Source organism: Harpegnathos saltator, unplaced genomic scaffold (genome assembly GCF_003227715.2).
Source record: "Harpegnathos saltator strain DR-91 unplaced genomic scaffold, Hsal_v8.6 scaffold63, whole genome shotgun sequence".
NCBI classification, from domain to species: Eukaryota; Metazoa; Arthropoda; class Insecta; order Hymenoptera; family Formicidae; genus Harpegnathos; species Harpegnathos saltator.
In genome coordinates this window covers 36,939-59,965 of record NW_020230460.1, presented here as the reverse complement: position 1 = coordinate 59,965, position 23,027 = coordinate 36,939, and the positions used below count along the sequence as shown (strand labels likewise).

General features: G+C 41.0%; 3 protein-coding genes across 4 annotated transcripts; 1 reads left to right on the top strand and 2 right to left on the bottom strand.

Moving 5' to 3' along the window:
• Positions 1 to 3,109: 3,109 nt before the first annotated feature.
• Lap1 (leucine rich repeat containing protein 7 lap1) lies at positions 3,110 to 9,112 on the bottom strand. Its single transcript, XM_011141787.3, has 10 exons — positions 8,386 to 9,112; positions 7,644 to 7,814; positions 7,433 to 7,568; positions 7,058 to 7,347; positions 6,097 to 6,808; positions 5,479 to 5,669; positions 4,900 to 5,365; positions 3,720 to 4,576; positions 3,473 to 3,544; positions 3,110 to 3,386 (listed from the first exon to the last, which is right to left on the bottom strand). Exons 2-10 carry the CDS (start codon positions 7,797 to 7,799, stop codon positions 3,210 to 3,212), a joined length of 3,057 nt encoding a protein of 1,018 aa, XP_011140089.2. The 5' UTR covers positions 7,800 to 7,814; positions 8,386 to 9,112; the 3' UTR covers positions 3,110 to 3,209.
• A 919-nt stretch (positions 9,113 to 10,031) lies between these two features.
• On the top strand, positions 10,032 to 18,322 carry Sf3b3 (splicing factor 3B subunit 3). 2 transcript variants are annotated; one of them, XM_011141786.3, is made up of 13 exons: positions 10,032 to 10,209; positions 10,455 to 10,939; positions 11,242 to 11,414; positions 11,603 to 12,099; positions 12,192 to 12,357; positions 12,783 to 12,951; positions 13,740 to 13,891; positions 14,961 to 15,116; positions 15,375 to 15,666; positions 15,770 to 16,436; positions 16,572 to 16,688; positions 16,888 to 17,266; positions 17,555 to 18,043. In XM_011141786.3, exons 2-13 carry the CDS (start codon positions 10,543 to 10,545, stop codon positions 18,041 to 18,043), a joined length of 3,654 nt encoding a protein of 1,217 aa, XP_011140088.1. In that variant the 5' UTR covers positions 10,032 to 10,209; positions 10,455 to 10,542. The 2 variants fall into 2 exon arrangements, with proteins under 2 accessions (XP_011140088.1, XP_025160403.1); XM_025304618.1 differs by lacking the exon at positions 10,032 to 10,209 and having other exon boundaries at positions 10,543 to 10,939; positions 17,555 to 18,322.
• Positions 18,323 to 19,289: 967 nt separating this feature from the next.
• Positions 19,290 to 23,027, bottom strand: LOC105183584 (ribosome biogenesis protein BRX1 homolog). Its single transcript, XM_025304619.1, is given in 4 exon segments — positions 19,290 to 19,551; positions 19,680 to 20,035; positions 20,112 to 20,382; positions 20,635 to 23,027. Coding segments are annotated over 4 exon segments (708 nt in total). The 5' UTR covers positions 20,695 to 23,027; the 3' UTR covers positions 19,290 to 19,530.

Below are 23,027 nucleotides of genomic sequence, written 5' to 3'. Positions count from 1 at the left end.
GAGTTACTAATAGATGACGCCAATCGCGCAGATATCGGAGATACACCGTCGACGAGAAATCAAATAGCCGAAGGGCAATAACACGTTTGTCTCTCTGTTATCGTTCTCCCTTTCTCTCTCTCTCTCTCTCTCTCTCTCTCTCTCTCTCTCTCTCTCTCTCTCTCTCTCTCTCTCTCTCTCTCTCTTTCTGTCTCAACACGTGACTAGGTGCTTAGAAATTACCCTATTGTGATACACGCACACTCACTCTCTCTCTCTCTCTCTCTCTCTCTTGAAAATCGAAAATACAACGCGGCTCTTCTGACTCGCTCCGCACACCCGTAACTTACCGTAAAATCTTATCGTACGTAACACCGAACAAAGATTACGAATACAGACATTAAATTAGCAACAATGATACTCCATCTTCACGCATCGCTCCGTCTTCCGGGTATCCGACCCCACTACGAAGTCGTATCACATGAGGAGATGTCCCGGATCTTTTCTCTCCGTCTGCGAGCGGTCTATCACAACTCGACAGAGTCTCATTACGCCGACCGACGCTTCAGCAATGAGAGATCAGCCGGTCGCGCGTCCGCCCGACGGAAGGAAATCCCGACTTCCTGCTCTCGACGGAGGGAGACGACCGGCTGGGGAAAAGATGCGGCACACCTCCGGCACGTCCGGTAGGTAGTCTTTCGCTCACACACCGCCTGTGGACTCATAACTCGGATAATAAGCTCGTTACATATATGAACGCAAGTTGTATAACGGAATAACATTTCATTTGTGCTACCGCATAAGTCTCCTTCAGTCTCTTCCATTCCGCTTCTTTCGCTCTTCGCTCCGTATCTTCTCTCTCTCTCTCTCTCTCTCTCTCTCTCTCCCCCCCCCTCTCTCTTACCTTCGCTTCTTATCACCCTTGCCTTGAATTGCGGCGTGACATGCGAGAGAACGCGGTCTCACTTGTCGACTGTGCGATGCGATGTCACGCTCGGCTGCCATGACGAGCGTGTCAACGCAGGGAAATGTGCTTTCTACACGGCGCGTCCCTCGTGCGGGACGCGATTCGAAACGGAATCGCAAACAATCATCCGCGGGAAATTCGCCGGACTCCGTTTAGAGTCAGTCGCGTCACTACCGAAAGACGTCTCATGGACTGGGGAGTCGATAGTTATCTAACAATGTTAACGATAAAAAAAACTAAACAACGCTACTTACAAAAAGGTATGAAACGCACTGTATGTATATATGTTTGTGTGTGTGTGTGTGTGTACAGCACGAAACGTTCGAACCTTAAGCACTTCTTCTTTTTTTTTATAAAATTCACACTTAGTCTATTATCGCAGACGTGATTGCATCGGAAGTTGCTGAAGCAGCGTGGAAGTAAATGCGAAATAATCATTCATCATGAGTGTCAACGAGTCGAATATTATCTTGTATGTTTACGCGACAACTCAAAATCCGTTTAACAACACTCGTGGTCCGCGTTTACACGGACAGCATCAAATCGTTTCGACGTCGGTGCTGATGTTACGTTTCGTAATGATTGTCACGGAAACGTAATTATTGATACAATTAAACAATCATGTTGGAACTGCGCCGTGTGATGAATCACACTTAGCAGTTGCAATATCAAGGATTGATAATCTTGATTTTCAGTTCAAATCTTTCGTTTCCAATTTGATCTGAAGAAAACGATTTGGCTGGTCATGCGAATGTAGATTATCCGTATATATACGAGTGTCTTTCTGCTGAATCAATTTCAGGCTGGTCACAGAACAGCAGGGTGCTCAAGGATCAAACGACGTGCTCGAAATCGACGATCGACGGTGCTCTGAGAAAGGTGAAGTCAAAAAAGTAGGTAGTCCGCAGCGAGGCAGTCCGCGCGGTGCGCGCGCGAACTGTTAAACACGGCTGAGGACACCGACACACGAGTATAAACGTTATCGATAATATAAGTACGGCACATAGAAGAATATTTTTTGTTTTCTTTTCCTCTCCTATACACAAGAGCGGCGCGAGGCTCCCACAGACGAAAGCGCCCAAATTCGTTATTATTGATTCAACGCGCTCGCATGCGTTACCCTTTTCCCGGGTACTCGAACAGTCGAACAAGATAAAATTTATAGCTTTGCCGTATAATGCAATAACAACTACTATACAGTCAACAACGTAATAGAGAGCGCTCCTTGGTACGTGTGAAAAATGAATTCAGTCACGACGGATGATGAGCGCGACGCGTTTCTCACGGTGGCGACACGTGGAGATCCCTTTGTTCCATTTTCCTTTTTTCCCAGCCAACTCTTTGTGAGAAACAATCGGGAAAGAGAGAGCGAGAGAAAGAGACTTATTTACATCGCTGAAGTCTGTGGGAGCCTCGCTCAACTTTTACAGATATAAATCTGTTTATATAATATATATATGCATATAGTATATATATAATCTTTTCTTCATACGTTATGTATATGGATAATAAATAGTACTTTGTTTCTGGCACATTGTCGGCTCTCTCGACGGGGAGAGCACGCGAGAGTATAGGTGTAAATGAAAACTATTATATATATATATATATATATATATATATATATATATATATATATATATATATATATCAACACACATCATCGTCATGACGTGACGCCGCGTATCCTAGAGTTAGAGATTCGGGAAAGACGTTATTGTTCTAGCAATATCGGAGGAGCTATTGTGCCACGGGGAAGGGGCGGCGCCGCGTAATCACACTCGATCCGCCCGCGAACGAGACGAAAGTCGTTAAAAATAACATTCTATCGTTTATATCCTAGCACGGGGATCACGTTTCATGTCCTGCATTAATTGTAGAACGATCGATAGTAACCTAACTTGTTTATAATCTTAGCCGACACAAATATATATATATATATAATATAAATATGTATATATATATATATATATTTCTTTCATTCTTTCTCACGAACGCATGTATGTGTGTGTTATGTGACGCGTTACAACGTACGTATATCGATTTGTTCTCTCTTTTTTCTTGCGGATTTGATTAAAGAATATATTTAAATATATGTATGCGTGTGTGTGTATATATATATGTATATGCATATATGTATACACACATATACATATATATACGTATTTTAGAGCTATATATATATAAAATGTATTCAGTCTGAAGTATGTAAAGCGATCGTACATCATCTAAAAGAATTAGAAAAAAGTTCTCCAATAACTTACAATCATTGGTGGCGACTTATCATCATAGACACAACGGCACCGGTAGCTCGAAGAACGGCAACAGCGTTATTATGATCAGATTTGGTGAAGTCAATACCGTCTACCTCTAAGATCTTATCTCCCGGCCGAAGAGTACCTTGAGCTGGCCCATCGGGATTCACTTTCGTCACGATTATTCCCTAGACGAAGGAAAAGAGTGAATATTCTCGCTCACTCTTCCTTCCTCGGGAAGAAAAGAACGCTCTAGTTACCCGAATCTACTTACGGTTTCCGCGCCCGCTACTCCGCCGGCTATGCTGAAACCGAGGCCTGGGTTCTTCTTTACCTGAACAGGCAGCTGAAGAAGCGCGAAACACCCGTTATTCAGATAGACAAAAATTCCGGAGAAAACTCGCATCAGCGAATTTCCAGGCGACAAAACGAACATTCATCGATGCTCGTTTGCTTGGAAAATTGTCAACAATTCTTCACACTCTACATCCCTGTTGTTTTCTCGGACGACCAATACTCACCACGTTGGCATTCTTGTGAGGACCGAACATCCACTTGAACCTCGGCTTTCTCTCCGAATGAAGCGTCTCGTTCAACGCGGGGCTCGCCTGCTCCTTCGACTCGGCGTTGCTTGCGTCGCCCGAGGGTTTGCTGTTGAAATTCGGCGTGTCTCGGTCGGAGTTGGCCTCGCTTTTAACGACGACGATAGCGGGAGGCGTGACACTCGATTCCTCGATGACGATGCTCTTCGCGATGACGACGTTCGGCCGACTCAAGATGTTCGGCGCGTCCGGCGAGTCAGGGATTTCGCAGGAATTGTTGTTCGCGACGCTCCCGTTCGTCATCTTCCTTGAGCGATCGAGCGACTTGGCCGGCGTCGACAACGGACTGCGATACTTCTTGCCCGTGACCGGCGACGTCGGTATACCGGAATACGCGTTCAACGACGTCTTGCTCGCGTCGTACTCCTCCGCTGCGGGACTCGGCCGCCTTACCGAGGTATCGCTGTTCGACGTGTTGGCCGCGTTTTCCATGTGCTTCGCCTTGAGAATGGGAATTTTGCTCGGCTTGAAGGTACGATCGTTCTCGCACACCTGCTCGGCGGAGTCGGCGCCCTCCGACACCGGTGTGTAGGATTGGTCCGTGGTTTGAGAATGTTCGATGGAATCCGTCCCCGTGTTACCCGTCGACGCGTTCGAGTCGGCGAAGGTAGCCCGATGATGATCATCCGGCGCGGACGTGTACTCCTCGGCCTTCGTCGCTTCTGCGCTCGCGTCCAGATTTGTCTTCGATGGTATGTCCGGAAACGTCGCGGCCGAATTCGAGGATGAATTGAAGGGTGACGAGGGTGAAGCTACCCGCGGGTCCGGTTCCATCGCTGGAAAAAGACGAGGACTCGCATTAGACTCGCGTTAGATTCTCTCAGTCTTCCTGAAGCACCTTCAATCTTTAATTCGCAACATGCAGTCTGTAGACTGAACAGGCATCAACGGATTTCTTTCAATGACAAATAAAAAAATAAAATAACCTCATATAAAAGAAAAATTGTAAAGCACTTTCTACTAACGCGTATCGCTCATTTATATCCTTAAATGAAGTTTCAGAATTTCATCCAAGTTTTTCAAGTTCTTTTTCTCGCGTAGCAAGACTCTTTTCTATCATCGGGAGCTAAACATTGCCAAATTCAACACGATAACGTACGATTGTTAAACTGCTGGAAGAGGGCGGCTTTCTTGGAAAACGCCGCCGCGATGTGATACGGAGGTGGAACCGGCGGAACGTCACACGGCTTCGAGATGCTCGTCCTCATCTGCTCGCGATACTTGCCGTCTGCATCTGCGTAGATAGTCTTGTAGGGTTCTATAAACTTCTCGGACTCCACTATCCTTGCTGTATTCGCCTTGGAGTACTCGTCCGGTTTCCACGTGGAGTTGACGTAATCGGCGACCGTCGGCGCTTTGACCAGGTAATCGGACGTAGGGTTGCGGATGTATTTCGCCTCGCGAATGTCGGGGCTCTTCTCTTTCGCCAGCACGGTCTTGTTCGCTTCGTCAGACGACTCCTCGGACACCGAGTGTTCCGCACCGGGCTCAGCGACTCGGTTGCTCTTGTTGCAGCTCTTAGCCGTGTGACGATCCACAGTGGTGATGGTAGACGAAGGCGCACTCTGCGGAGGGTGCGAGGCAAAACGTTAATAAGAAGCAAAGCGAAAATTGGCCTCAGAGAAACGAAATCGTCATGTCGCTGGCGTGTCGCTTAACGAACGATCACTTTACTCACTCTTTGATCGTGAATGGATTGGTGATGCAAGTTACGCGCATGCCTAGCGAGGTTGCGTAACTCCTTGGGATAAGGGGTTGGTGCTCGATGAAGTTGCCTGGGGACTTCGGAATCTACCTCAGCAGCAAAACAGATTCTCTTGCCTGTTCCAATGATTGAACTCGAAATCGGTCCTGCGGATTGCGCCATTTCTGTGGACGAACAATTCATATTTTGAAATCATCCTTGATCTTTCTTGTATTGCGTAACAAATTTGCCAGTTTGTCCTTTCTATACGCACGACTCATACATTACAATTTAAGTATATAAAAAAAATAGAGAACACGTGAAATGAGTGAATCTCCTCAATTTCACATTTTCCGCAACGCATCAAACTAAGATTGGAGCGCAATCGATTTTTTTATTTTGGTATTGGTCTGCCCGACATTTATATATCTCTCACCATTTCATTCCTCGTCCTCTTGCTCGTTATCCACTAGCAGCGTGAAGAAATATTGCGTTCATCGTTAAGATCGAAAGTATAGATTGTACGAGGTGATTGAAGTATGAAACTATGAGAATTAGAAAAAAAAATGAGAGAAGAAGAGGCTGAGACAGATGAGAGAGAGAGACGCTTACGCTCCAGGTCCTGCCGTGGCTTCTGAGGCAGCATGAAGCAGCTCAGCACCATCATGTCCTCCTCGCAGTTGAACTCTTGCTGCAGCGGCACCAGCGGCTGGCTCTGATTGTCGCTGAGCCACAGGGCCTTAAGGTTGCTCAGATTCAGCATGGAGACCGGTAGAAACTTGATGCAGTTATTGACGAGATTGAGCACACGCAGGGAGGACAAGTGGCCGAGTTCGGGCGGCACGCGCGTTAGATTGTTCGATCGCAGGGAGAGCAGAGAGAGCGCGGTGCAGCTGCCGATCTCGGCCGGTAGCGCGCGCAAATAATTATTGTCCGCGTTCAGACAGTGCAGCTTGCGCAGCAGTCCTATCGAAGACGGCAAGTACTCGAGGAAATTCTTAGTGACTATAAGCTCCTCTAAGCTCGACATCTGGCCGATGTCGTTCGGCAGTGCGTTCAATTGATTGTCGTCGATCTTGAGTGTCACGACCGTGCGTAGATAGCATAGCGTATCCGGCAACTCGTACATCTCGTTCGAGGACAGATTCATGATTGAAATGTCCCGCCAACCGCGTATCTCCATCGGCAGCGTGTGAATGGCGTTCATCGTGCAGTCGAAGTGATTCAAGCGGTACAACTGCTCGATGTTACCCGGGATACGCCTGATATCGTTGCCATCTATCCACAGCTCGGTGAGATTGATGAGATCCCCAACGACTTCAGGCTGTCAGACAGTAGTAATACAGTAGAGCGAATCGGACACTCATAGCCTGCATGGATCGAGAGACACGGATGTGTCTCGCGTCAAATACGCATGCAGGATGTTCTGAGAAAATCAGGGAGTTTCGATGAATCATATTTTGAGGTGAGAGATAAATGACAACATTGTAGTCTTCGAAATCAGTTCAAAGTGACTTGAGTTCAAGCGGAATTGTAATTCGAACGTTGATCGTACGCTCGTGAGAAGTCTTACCAGCTCTGTGAAGTCATTGTTGCCGATGTCGAGCCTCTGTAAGTTTACCAAACGGCTCATACTCTTAGGCAATGTCATCATGTTGTTCTCCCGCAGCTCGAGCGTCTTTAAGGCTGACAGTCGTCCGAAGTTAGCCGGCAGATATTCTATGTACGCGTCGTTTATGTAGAGCTCGCGCAGACCGACGATATGCGTGATAGCATCCGGGAAACGTTCGAAGGGATTAACACTGATATCTATAGAGCGGAGACTTTTGCATTCTTTTATACTATCCGGTAACTCTTTTATACCTGGAAGAGAGATACATATGTATGTATGCGATATTTGGAGATAGAAGATATAACGATGGCAGGTAAGATATCAAGATATACTAACTGTTTTTGCTGAGGTCCAAGTATTCCAGATTGATTAACGACGCTATGGCGGGTGGTAACGTACTAACTTCATTATCGCTGAGTGAAAGTACTCTCAACTCGTGGCACTGAAATAGTGGCCTAGGAAGATCTTTTATCTAGAAGAAACAGGAAACATTAGGTATCATTTTATACAGAATAGTACATTAACTGAGCAATAGAGGTACACTCACTCTATTGGCATCAAGATATAATTTTTCCAACGTTCTTTCGTAAATGAACACATCAGGTGGTACATCATAGAGATTACAGTGATTCAGCTGCAGCTCACAGATGTCTTCTTCCTGGGCTCTCAGACACGCAGCGCACTGCCACCAAGCGCTACCCATTTCATGTGTATATAGCTATATAAGATACCAATTTATGTGTTAAACAATTTATTTTCAATATACCAAAATTGTCATTTCTACAGAAAAGTTTAGAAACATATTGGAAACTTTAAGGATTACATTAAAATGTCATTTTTAATTTAATTTTATATAATTCAATTTTCAATCCAGTAGAATCTGATTTAATTATATTCAATCTTGATTTCACGTAATTCAATTTCTAAATTCAACAATCCCATTAATTTAATGAAAACCCAAGTTCTGTTCTATTTTGCTAAATTTGATCAACCTCAAATTTTAACGTTATGTCAAGTATATTACATTGTTGTCATAAATAAAGACATATATTGAAATTCTATTTTGATACATTTTGATCCAATTAAATTTCTAATCCAGTGGAATTTGATTTAATTCAACTCAAATTTCAGCTTCAATTTTTAAACTCAACAATTCCATCAATTCCATTAATTCAATAAAAATCCAAGTTTCTTTTATTTCACTAAATTTAATCAATCTCAAATTGTAAACGTTACATGTCAACGTTACATTATTGTCACAAATATCATGAGACAGCGCTGTCCATTACCCGTAGGGCTCTCAGGAACGGTCCGGCAAGAACATCGATGCGCGTAGGTGCAGTGGTCCACCGAGAGACGAGATCCTCCCTCACTAGTGAGAAGCAAGCGTCGCGGATGATTACGCGGAGGACGACAGCTCGTACTCGCGATCGGCCGATCGCCGTATCACCGCGTGCCGCTGTCTCGGCGGCGCAAACGGCCGAGGATGATCGCGTCGCACGACAGAATCGGCATCGCGACGATCAGAACGTAGCGTGCTTCGTCCTTCCGTGTGAAAGTCCAGAGACAGGAGAGAAACGTCAAGAGATGCGGCTTACGTACCGTCGCGAGTCACTCTCCGCCGCTCGTCTCTCGCGCATCTCACTTCCTCCTCATCCTCGTCCGCGCGCACGCTAGTCGCCGATCGCGAGTGTCCAGCTTGCCGATTCTTCTCGGGGAGTACACCGAGCTCGCCGTCGCGCAACTTCGAGAAGCCTTCGTTGAGCTGCGTCGTGTGAAACGCGCGCGAACCAATTCTTTAAGCAATCGACGCCACGACACGACCGACTCGCTCTCCTTTTGACAATCGGAGCGATTTACATCGATGTGCCGATGCGCGTGAGTTCACCCTGCTCCCTTTACCCCGCCGAGAGACGAAAAAAGGCGCCCGTCGTACTTCACGAGCACCCTTCAATTTCTGTCTCATTCGCAAGTCCTAGTTCCGAAAGCATCGCTATATGAACCGCCACCATTTCTATCGATAAATCGAAGTAGAGTGATTCAACGGCGAGGCAGCCGGGCCTCTTCGGCCTGGTCTACAATACGTGTCGTAAGTTGTAAGCCGTAAGAATTGGCGAATCACAGTCGATTATTACAAAAATAATCGGCTATAATTGGTCAGTTCTTACGGCTTACAGCTTACAACACGTATTGTAGACCAGGCCTTCAACTGTCAAGCGATGCGACTCGACAGCGGGTCGACCTCCTTGTTTGTGAATAGCCCAAAGTTGGGTCATTTTTAGCCAATTTAAATAGTTTCTTACATTTTCATGTACGAAACTGTATCCCACACAATATACTTTATCTCAAGGACGTCCGGCAGACATCATTCTGAGATACTGCAATATCTTGAGGATATACAAATGTCCGCTGTTTTAGATCCTATAGATATCTTACGGCCTCTCTGCTTTTAGTTCCCTTTTAGAAACTTTTAGCAGAGAAAAGAAGGAGAGGGGTCATGGGCCGCTTTTAGCCGAGCCAAATGGTAGAAGTCTGCTTCTGTTTTTCTCTGTTGCATTGCTGAATTGATGCAATAAGTTAAAGTGAGACAACTATATTTTTTTCACTCTAACTCATTGCACCAGTTTAGCAGTGCAGCTGGAAAAGAATAAACCATCTGGTCTGTTCTTTTTAGCTGCACTACTGAACTGGTGCAATAAGTTAAAGTGAGAAAAAATGTAGTTGTCTCATTCTAACTTATTGCACTAGTTCCGCAATACAGCTAAAAAGAACAAACCAATAGAATAGGCTGAGGCAGCGTTCCGATATTTACTGCCAGTACTGAAAATACATAGTTTGTGTCACGTATACTATAGATTTTTAGTGCTGGCAGTGAATATCGGAACGCAGCCCGATGAATTGCGCTCGTACCGGATATGACGTTTTCATAAATGTGTAAAATGGCGTAAGTACCGGCGGCGTGTATCGTTTCCGGTAAATTGTCGTGGTGAATGTCTGGGAAAGCGTTCTGTTCTCTCGTAACGATAGTCGCGGCGAATTTCCGCCGCATCTTTTAATCACGATAGGAATCTCAAGACATCGTCGAGCATTATCACGTTGAATGCCTGATTGAGGTAAGAGAATATTACCAATATTCTTCCGCTTTTGTATTTCTTTTTAGTTTTCCGTTTAACTGTATTTTAAACGTAGTATAATTACTTCGATGATTGACGTATGTATCTGATTATATGCAAATATTTCGAGAGAATACGTAAGAGAAGACTTGCATAAAATCACAAAAAGGGAGAACAAATTTGATCAAAACGCGAGAGCTTCGCGCTATGTCCAATTTCGTATTCTCAGCATTTTCTTTTTGTAGCATGGACGCTCGCGAGTCTTCACGAAGAACATAATTCCAAATAATTCGTTTATTGCTTGAGAAATTGACGTAAGAGAGCAAAACCAAGATGTATCTGTATAATTTAACTCTTCAACGTGCTACGGGCATCACTCATGCAGTCCATGGCAACTTCTCAGGCAGTAAGATGCAAGAGATTTTGGTCTCTCGTGGCAAGTCGTTAGAACTACTAAGACCGGATCCAAACACAGGGAAAGTACATACATTACTAACTGTTGAAGTGTTTGGCATTGTAAGATCTTTGATGGCATTTAGGCTAACTGGTGGAACGAAAGATTATATTGTTGTTGGTTCTGATTCTGGACGTATAGTGATTCTGGAATATATACCTGCAAAGAACATCTTTGAAAAGGTACATCAAGAAACTTTTGGAAAGAGTGGATGTAGACGTATTGTACCTGGTCAATATTTGGCTATTGATCCTAAGGGCAGAGCAGTTATGATAGGTACTATATATTTTCACTATATTTTTATCTAATAATATTAGATAGATAATTTTTATAAATAAAGTATATAGATAATTTAAAAAAAATAGAATTTATAGATAATTTTTATAAATAAAATATATAGATAATTTTAAAAAAATACAATTTATTGTATATCATATGATTATTTTCGTGTTTCATCTGATTAATGTTGATTATATCTCCTATTAATAATGATGGTATACTGCTTTTATCAGGAAAGAGGATTACAATTGTAACAAAATGAATACTCAATGTTATACTCGTTACATTTATTGTTTTAGGTGCTATTGAAAAGCAGAAACTTGTATACATCCTTAACAGAGATGCTGAAGCACGTTTAACAATTTCTTCACCATTAGAAGCACACAAAAGCAATACCTTGGTATACCATACCGTTGGTGTAGATGTTGGTTTTGAAAATCCTATGTTTGCATGTCTAGAGATTGATTATGAGGTAAATTCATAAGATTTATTATTGACAAATATTTTGTTATTATGTACCACATGATTATTGTAATGATCCGTGTTTCAACTGATTAATATTGATTAAATTCTCATATTAATGATGGTACTCTCAATATTGTGCAAAGTATATGCATATCTAATGTCTTTTTATGTAAAAGTGCCAATTATTAATTGTAGGAAGCAGATAGCGACCCTACCGGAGATGCTGCGGTAAAGACACAGCAAACATTGACACTGTATGAGCTCGATCTTGGCTTAAATCACGTAGTGCGAAAATACAGCGAACCACTCGAGGAACACGCAAATTTCCTCGTATCGGTTCCTGGTGGTAACGATGGTCCTAGTGGTGTTCTTATTTGTTCTGAAAACTATCTTACTTACAAAAATCTGGGCGACCAACACGACATTCGCTGTCCTATACCACGTCGACGAAACGACCTGGACGATCCAGAGAGAGGCATGATATTTGTTTGTTCGGCCACACACAAAACAAAAAGTATGTTTTTCTTCCTCGCACAGACTGAACAAGGTGATATATTCAAGATCACGCTCGAAACTGATGATGACATGGTAACGGAGATCAAATTGAAATATTTTGACACTGTACCTGTAGCTGCGAGTATGTGTGTCCTGAAGACAGGATTTTTATTTGTCGCTTCAGAATTTGGAAACCAGTTAGTACTCATTCTATATTTCATATAAATATATATATATGTAAGAAAACTAAACCATATAATATATTAAATACAATTTTTTTTATTTTTAGTTATTTGTATCAAATAGCTCATCTTGGTGATGATGATGATGAACCTGAATTTAGCTCTGCGATGCCACTAGAAGAAGGCGATACTTTTTTCTTTGCACCGCGACCACTACGAAATTTGGTGTTAGTAGACGAAATGGACAGTCTCTCACCTATAATGGCTTGCCAGGTGACATACTGATACTAAATAATAATTTCAATTGGACTTGGCACTTTTCAGTGAAAAGAGATGTTGTTCCTGCATTGCTTTTCTTTTGTCATAAAGTGCAATATCGAAATACTCTTAGTCGCCTTCGCTTTGTTTTTGCAACTCGAAGTGAACTCTAAGAGGGACAAGTATCTGTTTAGAAAGAACTTTGTTTTTTATGATTTATTAAAAAAAGTTTTTGATTTTTGCTCTCAGACTCATTGAGTTAAATTTCCAAGAAGTTTATAGAGAACTATGATTTTAAATTTAGGTTTTAAATATTTTATGGTTAAAATTTTATATTTATATAAAATTTTGTTTTTAAATTAAAACAATAATGCAGAGACTAAAGTATTATCTAAAGTATATCTGAGGGAAAATATGTTGATTATCTCTTATCGATGCAGGTGGCAGATCTGGCGAACGAAGATACGCCGCAGTTGTATATCGCTTGCGGTAGAGGGCCACGATCCACTCTACGAGTGTTACGTCATGGACTTGAGGTTTCCGAGATGGCCGTGAGCGAATTGCCCGGTAATCCAAATGCTGTATGGACTGTGAAAAGAAGAGTTGATGGTTAGTCAAAAAATATTTTTACATATACAAAATGTTTGCATGTTTTCACTCGAATTGCTTACTTCGACAACCGATGAATTAGCTTGACGATCGGGTTTGTTTTCTCCTCTTTTCGTTGAGACAGAATCTTCATACACTTCTCTCTTATCTTCAAAAACTTTTTCTATGTCACTGCGAACCGACTTCTAAGATCTTTATAGTCAGCACTAAAAATATCGCAGACTTTCGTTGTCTCGTTCTATTGTCCTTTATTTTTATGAAAAATAAAGCCGATCGAAACGGTCAAGCGTAGCAAATTTGAGCAAAGCTTTGGAGGGTAAAGATATTAGTACTTAGTATACAAAGTCAAAAAAGAAACAATTATAGATGAAAAGAACAATTATAGATCGCTTTAAAAGAGAAAAACGAAAAAAATGGCATCGGTTTTTAATAAACGATATTAATGAACCTGGTGGCTTGATACACTCTTATCAAACACCAGTTCTCTCTTTCAGGATGCCAGTACGCTATTGGTTGACCCACAGAACTGTGAATGACCGAAAGGTAAGGACTTACGAAATTGGCACGAGCAAGAGTCGATTCGCTCGACTAAAAAAGAAACAAAAAAAAAGCTCATCAACTCTTTCCGTGCCCGACATGAGAGCGTGTGCGCAGTTTTGTTCGAAGACATCTAGTATCATAATATTCTATGCAAATTAGAGTAAAAAAGAAAAAAGAAAAATACGCGATTCAATGCTCGTTCACACTTTTCGACGTACTGAGAATTAGCTTTCTGATTTTGATTGCAGAGGAATATGATGCATACATCATAGTGTCCTTCGTGAATGCTACGCTTGTACTCAGTATCGGAGAAACTGTCGAGGAAGTGACGGATTCTGGTTTTCTCGGTACAACACCAACCTTGAGTTGCTCCGCTTTGGGCGAGGACGCATTAGTGCAGGTATACTGAACTGATATTTTTAGAGAAAAATCGCATTACTACGATACAAGAAAGTCATGAGAAAGAGATAAGAACCACAAAAGATTGAAGCTGAACGCGATTGTAACATGTGTGTAACATGATGTAATGATCATTGCGAATGTTACTTTAGTTAGTTCAGAACAATTAAGTAAAGAAATCGCGTTTAGAATATTGTTGACCTTTTTCTCACTGTCAAATTGTATTCCAAATTGTTTGATGCACTATGGTATCTCCAGCACTTGGTTGACCACGTGCCGGTCGTATTAAATGAGTGCTACAGTATAATTAGGGCTTATATGCATCGTTGGAACGTTCCGATTTCGTACGAACTTTCCTGGTAACACGGGCCCGACAATTTCATTATTTAACCCTTTCAATACAGCTATGATGTCGTTCGCGAGTATGCTTCCGCAGTACGGATATTCGAATCGCGAATAAGATTCTACAGTACGGGCCAGTTACAACGCGAACGCGCATTTTACCGTGGACTAGATATAACATTTGATATTCGGTAAAATAATGCAAATTATTCGTATATAATGATAAATTGTTCGTAAAGGAATGAGATATTACAATATAATGTATTTTAAATTATTCAAATTCAAAAAAATTGTCTAATAATATAATTTTATCTGAAAAGTTTCAAAATGAGGATATGCACATAAACCTACATCACAGGATTTACAACAGTAATGGGTTTGTCGTTTATCATTTTTATAACAATGCACTTTCTTACTGCGCTTTTTCGTTTCGTGTTACTAGTGCAAATAGATGGAAAATGTTTCGCAATAAGCCCAAGTGGATTCTTTATTTAGATTTAAAATTGTGAACCAATGCAAAATATCAATGAGTGACCATAGTCACCAGTAGTATCGATAAAATTAAATCTTTTGGGTTGATATATGTATGAAACACCGCTATGAGCGGTACACTTTATCAATAATGACGATAATGTACTTTATTATTATTGACTAATATTAATTTACTTTATTACTAATTTTGAGATTTACTTGCGAGATTTTTATCAAACACGATGATTCACTTTCAGGTTTATCCAGACGGTATACGCCATATTCGTGCGGATAAGCGCGTGAACGAGTGGAAGGCACCCGGCAAAAAGACTATCGTCAAATGTGCCGTTAATCAGCGTCAAGTAGTTATCGCCTTGACCGGGGGCGAACTGGTTTACTTCGAAATGGATCCCGTACGTATCCGCAATAAATTTTCCATAGCTTTTCCAACGTAATCATCAATTGACACTCGCATTAATTGTTCTCTCCGAGGACATATGATTTATACCCCCGGAGATGTAAAACATGCGAAGAGCAAAATCACTCTTCATTTTTGCGTAGTCGACTGCTGCTTGGCAGTTGAAATCGATGAAGAGCGAACAAGATGCCACGAGACTCTTACACTATTGATGATTGTCGTCGACTGATTGATTGTTAACGCTTATTTTCAGACCGGCCAATTGAACGAGTACACAGAAAGAAAAAAGATGCCTTCAGAAGTTATGTGTATGGCTCTTGGTAACGTGGCCGTGGGTGAACAACGATCGTGGTTCCTAGCCGTTGGACTGCAGGACAATACTGTAAGAATAATTTCGTTGGACCCGTCAGATTGTTTAGCACCGAGAAGCATGCAAGCATTGCCAGCGGCCGCGGAAAGTTTGTGTATCGTGGAGATGGGTGTTAAAGATGCCGACAATTCTGAAGATTCGGCACCTCAACAGTCCAGTTTGTACTTAAACATAGGTGAGTCTTACCGTTGCTTAGTGTTGCTGGCTAAATAATCGTCTCCGACTACATTTGCGTACGTTCGATGCTTCTATCTTGTATATTATTATCTTCGTTCCAGGCTTACAAAACGGTGTGTTGCTCAGAACCGTGTTGGATCCCATTTCCGGTGACCTCGCAGATACGAGAACACGTTACTTGGGTTCCCGACCGGTGAAACTTTTTAGAATACGAATGCAAGGCAATCAAGCAGTATTGGCAATGAGCAGCAGATCGTGGCTCAGTTATTATTATCAGAATCGCTTTCATCTAACCCCACTTTCATACGAGAGCCTAGAATTTGCGTCGGGTTTCAGTTCTGAACAGTGCCCGGAAGGTATCGTCGCTATATCGACGAATACTCTTAGAATTTTGGCTTTGGAGAAGCTGGGTGCAGTGTTCAATCAAGTGAGCTTTCCTCTGGAATACACACCGCGAAAGTTCGCGATACACGCTGATTCCGCGCATCTAGTAGTCATCGAGACTGAGCACAATGCCTATACCGATGAAACGAAACAACAAAGAAGATTGCAAATGGCCGAAGAGATGCAAGAAGCTGCTGGTGCTGATGAAGCTGCCGTCGCTAGAGAATTGGCGGAAGCATTTCTATCGGAAGAACCAAACGAAGCTGTTTTCGGTGCCCCGAGAGCGGGTCCCGGTCTCTGGGCATCTTCATTAAGAATAATGGCACCTACTACAGGTCAAACATTTGAAGTGCATCGCTTTGAGCAAAACTTGGCTGCTCTTTGGTAAGCAACGAAAAGACATTTTTTACAGTCTACTAGTAACTAGTGACGGAGGAATTCTGTATTAACCAGCTCTCTCTCTCTCTCTCTCTCTCTCTCTTTTTCTCTCTCTCTCTTTTTCTCTCTCTCTTTTTATAGTTTATGTCTCGTGAAATTCGCCAATCAAGGAGATCAGCTATTTCTCATAGTCGGAGTTGCAAAAGACTTTCAATTGAATCCTAGGGTCAGCAACGGTGGATTTCTATATACGTACAAGTAAGTTATTAACTTCGCAATACTTTTAAATAAGATGAAGTATACACGCAGTTAAATGACAAGAATTGTAATTTTATATTTTGTGGAATTGCCTGTGGAAATGGTTAATTGATATCAAAGATATATATCAGCAAGTGCTCTCATCTTCCGTGAAATATAACCAAGCTAAATGACCAAAAACGATTGTCTCGTGTCACAGAGTAAATTCGGAATGTACGAACCTCGAGCTTCTGCACAAATCTCCGTTGGACGAGGTTCCCTTGGCCATTTGTCCATATCAGGGCCGGGTATTAGTGGGAGTAGGAAGAATGTTGCGGCTTTACGATATGGGTAAAAAGAAATTACTGCGAAAATGCGAAAACAAACACATTCCGAACGCCGTGGTGTCTATCAACGCCATTGGTCAACGGATTTACGTCAGCGACGTACAGGAGTCCGTGTATGCCGTGAGATACAAACGCCAGGAGAATCAACTTATCGTTTTTGCGGATGACACACACCCCAGATGGATCACGACGACGTGCGTGTTGGATTATGACACCGTCGCCACCGCTGATAAATTCGGAAACATAGCTGTGGTAAGTTGTCTTTCAATTTTTTCGGTAACCTTGTGAGAATCGTCTCTACCATAATCCAATATTTGGGATGAAATTCTATCGAGATTCATGAAATTTTAGATATAATATTTGAGATAAGTACAAAGAAGCGCAAGCAACTTTGTACTTCTTGTTAATCAGCCACAATCGATGTAAATCCGTTATGATGTAAGAGTCTATCCATGAGAGAGATTTAGAATCAATGTAACTGTTCTAGCATGAAATTGAATTTGTCGTATTACTTATGTTTTTCCCTTTTTCTCTCGACAGATACGATTAGCTACTGGCATTAACGATGACGTGGATGAAGATCCCACGGGTAATAAAGCTCTGTGGGACCGAGGATTGTTGAATGGCGCAAGCCAGAAGGCTGACACAGTAGCTTGTTTTCACGTTGGTGAGACAGTGATGTCATTGCAAAAGGCGACTCTCATACCCGGTGGTTCTGAAAGTTTAGTCTATACGACTCTGAGCGGAACAGTGGGCGTTCTCGTGCCATTTACTAGTCACGAGGATCACGACTTCTTTCAGCATCTCGAGATGCACATGAGATCCGAACATCCGCCGCTCTGCGGCAGAGATCATCTGTCTTTCAGATCATACTACTATCCCGTAAAAAATGTAATTGATGGCGATCTTTGTGAGCAATTCAATTCCATCGAACCCGCAAAGCAGAAGAGTATCTCAGGCGATCTCGAGAGAACTCCCTCTGAGGTGTCGAAGAAGCTGGAAGATATACGTACGCGTTATGCGTTTTAAACTAGCGACGAGTGGTATTCTTTACTACGTTTCGGCATTCTTCACCGTTTTAATGTACAACTCTCACACTGCTATGTGAAAGATTCTTTCAGGAAATTATTGTTGTGCAGATTATTAATTCGCTCTTTATGTATGCTTAATATTTATTCCGAAATTATAGTGCCAGAAATTTTCGGACGATCTAATTGTTCATGTGACACCACGTCTCGTACACGCAATACGACGATGCAACTATGGATTAAATATTGAATAAAATAAAAATTTAATATTTTGTACGTATGATGAGAAATTTTATTATATACACATATTCACGCAGATTAATATTATATGTATAGACTTAACTCCTTAGGGTGTATGTTATGCAGTGAAAGTGTACTATATATTCGATGAAAGGACATTTCCGCGAATTAAGATAATGCCGAAAGGGGCTTTTGTGTCGGTCGTACCTTCCGTTCGTATATTCACAGTTATGTTGCTATAAATATAGTTCTTGTTACGTTTATTATAAGACTGGTTTCAATGTCTATCCGGTTCTTTTGACAGACTATTTCCGCACCTATAGATACAAGTATCTTTTCCAAGAAGCACCATTCTGAGATTCAAGTTTCGTTGGAATTTTACACTTCTTTGATCTTTAAAGAAAGAAAAAAAAGGTTACAAGATAATTCGGAAAATATATAGCTATAAAGAAAATACAATCTATTATTATACAAATATATATTCTAATATTATAATTTATGTATTTCCATGACAATTTCATTTTCTTTTTTGCAACTGTTTTCGTTTCATCACCTTTTAATTGACTGACTTCTTTATCTGTTTTCTCCTTTGTAAACATTTTATTGTCACTTCAAACTTTTCTTGCACTTCTAATGCTTTTTCTAATACATCACCTTTAAATATTGTGTGCGTTATTCACTTTAGTTATATCAAATAGATAAATTCGTACACCTACGATTCAACAAGGGTCGCTCTGATTAGGATTTTCTTATATTTGTCTTAGCAATAGAAGTCATTGCCATATTGTACTTAGACCTTTGTTCATTTAACTCTAGGAAAAGATACGTGTACCTGGGAAAATCAAACAATAGGCTTCAATATTAAGATGACTAACAGGTTTTTCCTAAATCCAGTAAGTCCCAATATTATATATAGGACTTGCATGCAGCACGATTAGCTTTTTCGTCAGTACCGTTAAGGAAGTTAAGGAAGACTGCTGTCCGAGCGCGTAGAGTATAAGTAAAATTATATATAAGTGAAAAGTGAACATCAAAAGAATCATTTATTGTAAAATGATACAAGTGTACAAGTACACAAGTACATTAGTGGCAAATAAAGAAAAAAAAATATTTTTAATTTTTTTCTACAATAACTAACAAAAATTCTTACAATATCTTATCCATGGGATTAAGAGCATAAGATCGTTCAGGCTTATTTACTTCTTATGCCATTTTCTGTTCTATCCTGTTTTTATATTTTCTAGCTGCTCATTTCGATGATTGCCGATACTGAAATTTTATACATTATAATAGATTATACATTAAATTTTATACATTATAATACAATGTTAATAATACAATGATAAGAGAAGTAATTTAATCATAACTTATTCTTGAAATAGAAAATTTTACGATACCTTAGCAGGGGAAATATAATGGGGATTATCCCACAAAATATCACTAGCAAAACTTCCAGCAAATACCTTGACAGGATTGAGTACAAATCTTGGCCCAATTTCAGTCAATGCACCATCTTCAGTTAAAATTTGAAAATTTCAGAACCATATTCTATTGTCCAGAAAACTAAACATGTATATATGATCATGGAATAGTTGACTTTTTGGATGATGATATGATAGCTCAAATATTTGTGTCAATAATTCCTTCAAGAGATTATAATGTGCATGTTTGACAAAAGATTGATCAAATGAGAGTAATGGTCGAGATCCTTTCAAACAGTTTCCAGTCATTTTCAGTTCTCCCATTGTGTAAACTGTGTAAAATGTTAGATACAATTATTTTCCAATTCTGTCTTGCAAATTTTTAATATAAATAAATAGAATATATACTGTTTTCCACAAGGAATTTTATAGTTGGACCATTAGGTACATTAGCAATTCACATATAAAGATCCTGCTTCAGCTGGCCTTCAAACAGGACAACTTTATTGCAATTCTTCATCTTGCACATTTCATTTACCATTTGCAATGTTTTGGTACGTTCCATTTTGCATTCAGGTCGATGATGTGGCATAAGTGTTTTCAAGTCTTCCATGAGATGTCGATGCCTGTGATTGATCCCTCGAGTAGCAAATATTCGTTGCCTGTTGGCCCATTTGGGCTAACGTGTAAACATACGAAAGATTATTCTCTAAAAATCTTATTTAGCAAGATTAGAGAATCACATCCAATTGAATATATTATAATTATATATAATGACATCAACACTTATATTTACATTGAGAGTATCAAAACATATAACATTAAATTTCATCAAACTTGATAAAACAACTTTTTATTCGTATTTACTAGTTTAAGTTACTTATGTTACTTTGTAACAGCAGAGTCCAATATTCTTTTCGCCGGTACATACTTGTGCATCATTATTTTCTTCTTGCTTTCGTTTTCTGATTAATTTATGTTTTAACGCCATTATTATTCTTTATAAATATATAGGTTAAAAACGAAAGATAAGGTTACGACTGGTGCTGTGTACACACGTGTTCCAATAAAGTAAATAGAAACAGAAACTTAGAAGCGGCCATGCGCGCCGGTATTTTACTCAATACCGCTCTACAGATTGATTGATGTGCCATCTGTGTTTTAAGATCAAATTAGTCAACTATAATAATAATATTTCTCAAATGTTCGTTAGTTTTATTATTGAGTAATATTTTGAATATCATATTTTAATAAATTATAACTAGCGTCTAACTAAATCTAGCGTCTAAACTAAGAGGCGTTTCTTTTAAATTTTAAATAATACGACTCGATAAAAAAACAGATGAATCTTATTTCATTAGCACAATTAAATAGCAGGTAACGTGTCTCGAGTGGTCGAAAACGATTATTAGTGAAAGCTAATATATTTCGTCATAATATATTTTGTCAGCTTGTTAATGTAATTGACCTGCGATTTTATGAAGTTTCTTGACGATAAATAATAGATAAGATCGGTAGATATTGTTAACATAATATGGAATACTTCTACGGAGTGCAGTATCAACAAGGTAAGAATGTAATACTTTACGAGCGTTCCTTTTTGTTTATAGTTGCATAGCATGATTCAACCGCATCATGCTTGCCAAAGACGAAAAACTTGAGCGAAATACATGTCATAGTCTGCCTTGCAAATGAACGTGCGTTATGTGTGCATCTGTGCATTTAATATTTAGTCGTGCCTCCTGCATGTACGTAGTACACTTACACGCATACACATATACCAATCTCACAAAGCACGAGTGGTACGAGTTTATTGCGAGTTAAAAAACTACAGTCAAGTAAATGCACGTGAGATGCATGAGACCTGAAAGCTTGTATCCCCAAGGGGTACCTGCGCGCTCACCCGCTCATTCGTCTTTCTGTATTCTTCCCGTGTAAAAATAGATTATTTTGTCCACACAGCGTACAATAGTTGAGACTGACAAGTGTACACAGGATGCCTCATAACTCTCGCTCGCGGCTTTAATTCTCGCGCAAAAACGACCGACTTTATATTTATCGCGAGGGGTTTCTCCTCGTTGTAAAATTAAAATCGCGAGCTATGGGAATACCCTGTGTAACATACAATCACTCTCACATTACACGTAGGATTCGCACTGTAACTGAGTTAAACGGTCGATCGCACGATACAAATCAGTCGCTTGATAAAAATTCGCCGCTCGGCGCACGAGTCTCGACGGTGAATAATCGAATAATGCGGAAAAGTGATGAATCTAAACTGAACACTGAAAGAGCATTCAACGGGGGAAGTAGCTTCCTCCAGAAGTCGCTTGGAAGAAGACGCAAAATCTAACGGAAGATGACGGGGGACGTCGTATATAATAATACACAACAGTATCCTCATGCATCCTAGGATTAATTGATAAAGCGTCATGCTTGACGATGAATTGTTTATAATAAGCGGCGAGAGATAATCGGGCGAGATCGATAATCGATGAGAAGAAAAGGGGAACGACCAAACAAGCTGCGGCGGCAGCAACGGTGCTGTAGTGGCCACTGATAACGCGATAAGAGTGCTGCCAATCTTCCCTTTGGCGCGCACTCTCGACAAGAGGGTGTGCACTCGCGTTCGATAGCCCCATCATCATCGTCGTTGCAAGGCTATGCCACGATGTACGCGCCACTGGTTATACACACATATATTAGGGACAGCGACGTTGAGCGATGACGACGTCCTCGACACGCTTCGCTCCGGATGCGTCGTCGTCGTCGTTGTTCTCCTCGTCCATACTTTCACGCATGACAGCGGCGAAGAGTTCGAAGCCCCTGCAAAGTTGATTTCCGATTAATCTCAATTGAAAGTAACGAATCAAACTCACCTTACTTTTCGTTCAAATAACGAGTCAATCCTCGAGAGTATGAAATTAAATCCGCTCGTTAATATAACACAATACAGTTGGGGTGTGCTTCTATTCTCTCGGTAATTTGTCCTGTTGCGGCGTTCCGGCTTGCCTGTGCGCGAATTTCGAGCGGTCTGCGTATAGATACAATCCTGCCGAGAGAAAGAGAGAGAGAGAGAGAGAAAGGAAGTGCCGTTAATCTCCACTTCCGGCGGGAGATCCTCGAATCGATGTGAAACAATCGTCGAGGGTTCACTTATCTCTGCCTGATCTTCGCTCGCCGAGCGCGACGATGTTGCGCCGTTGTGAATGTAATTAAAGCGGATTTTCGACCGCCGGCGAGTAAGAAAGTAGCATGTTTTTGCAAACACGGTCAACGATGCTTCAGCGAAGAGAGAGAGAGAGAGAGAGAGAGAGAGAGAGA

Coding starts and splice junctions, on each gene's coding strand:
- Lap1 (XM_011141787.3), bottom strand. CDS start 7,799: ATGGGTAGCGCTTGGTGGCAGTGCGCTGCGTGTCTGAGAGCCCAGGAA. Junction 5,670..6,096: donor GCCACGGCAGGACCTGGAGC/GTAAGCGTCTCT, acceptor GTTCGTCCACAG/AAATGGCGCAATCCGCAGGA. Junction 3,387..3,472: donor GAGTAGCGGGCGCGGAAACC/GTAAGTAGATTC, acceptor TCCTTCGTCTAG/GGAATAATCGTGACGAAAGT.
- Sf3b3 (XM_025304618.1), top strand. CDS start 10,543: ATGTATCTGTATAATTTAACTCTTCAACGTGCTACGGGCATCACTCAT. Junction 12,952..13,739: donor TGTGAAAAGAAGAGTTGATG/GTTAGTCAAAAA, acceptor TTTTGATTGCAG/AGGAATATGATGCATACATC. Junction 15,117..15,374: donor TTTACTTCGAAATGGATCCC/GTACGTATCCGC, acceptor GCTTATTTTCAG/ACCGGCCAATTGAACGAGTA.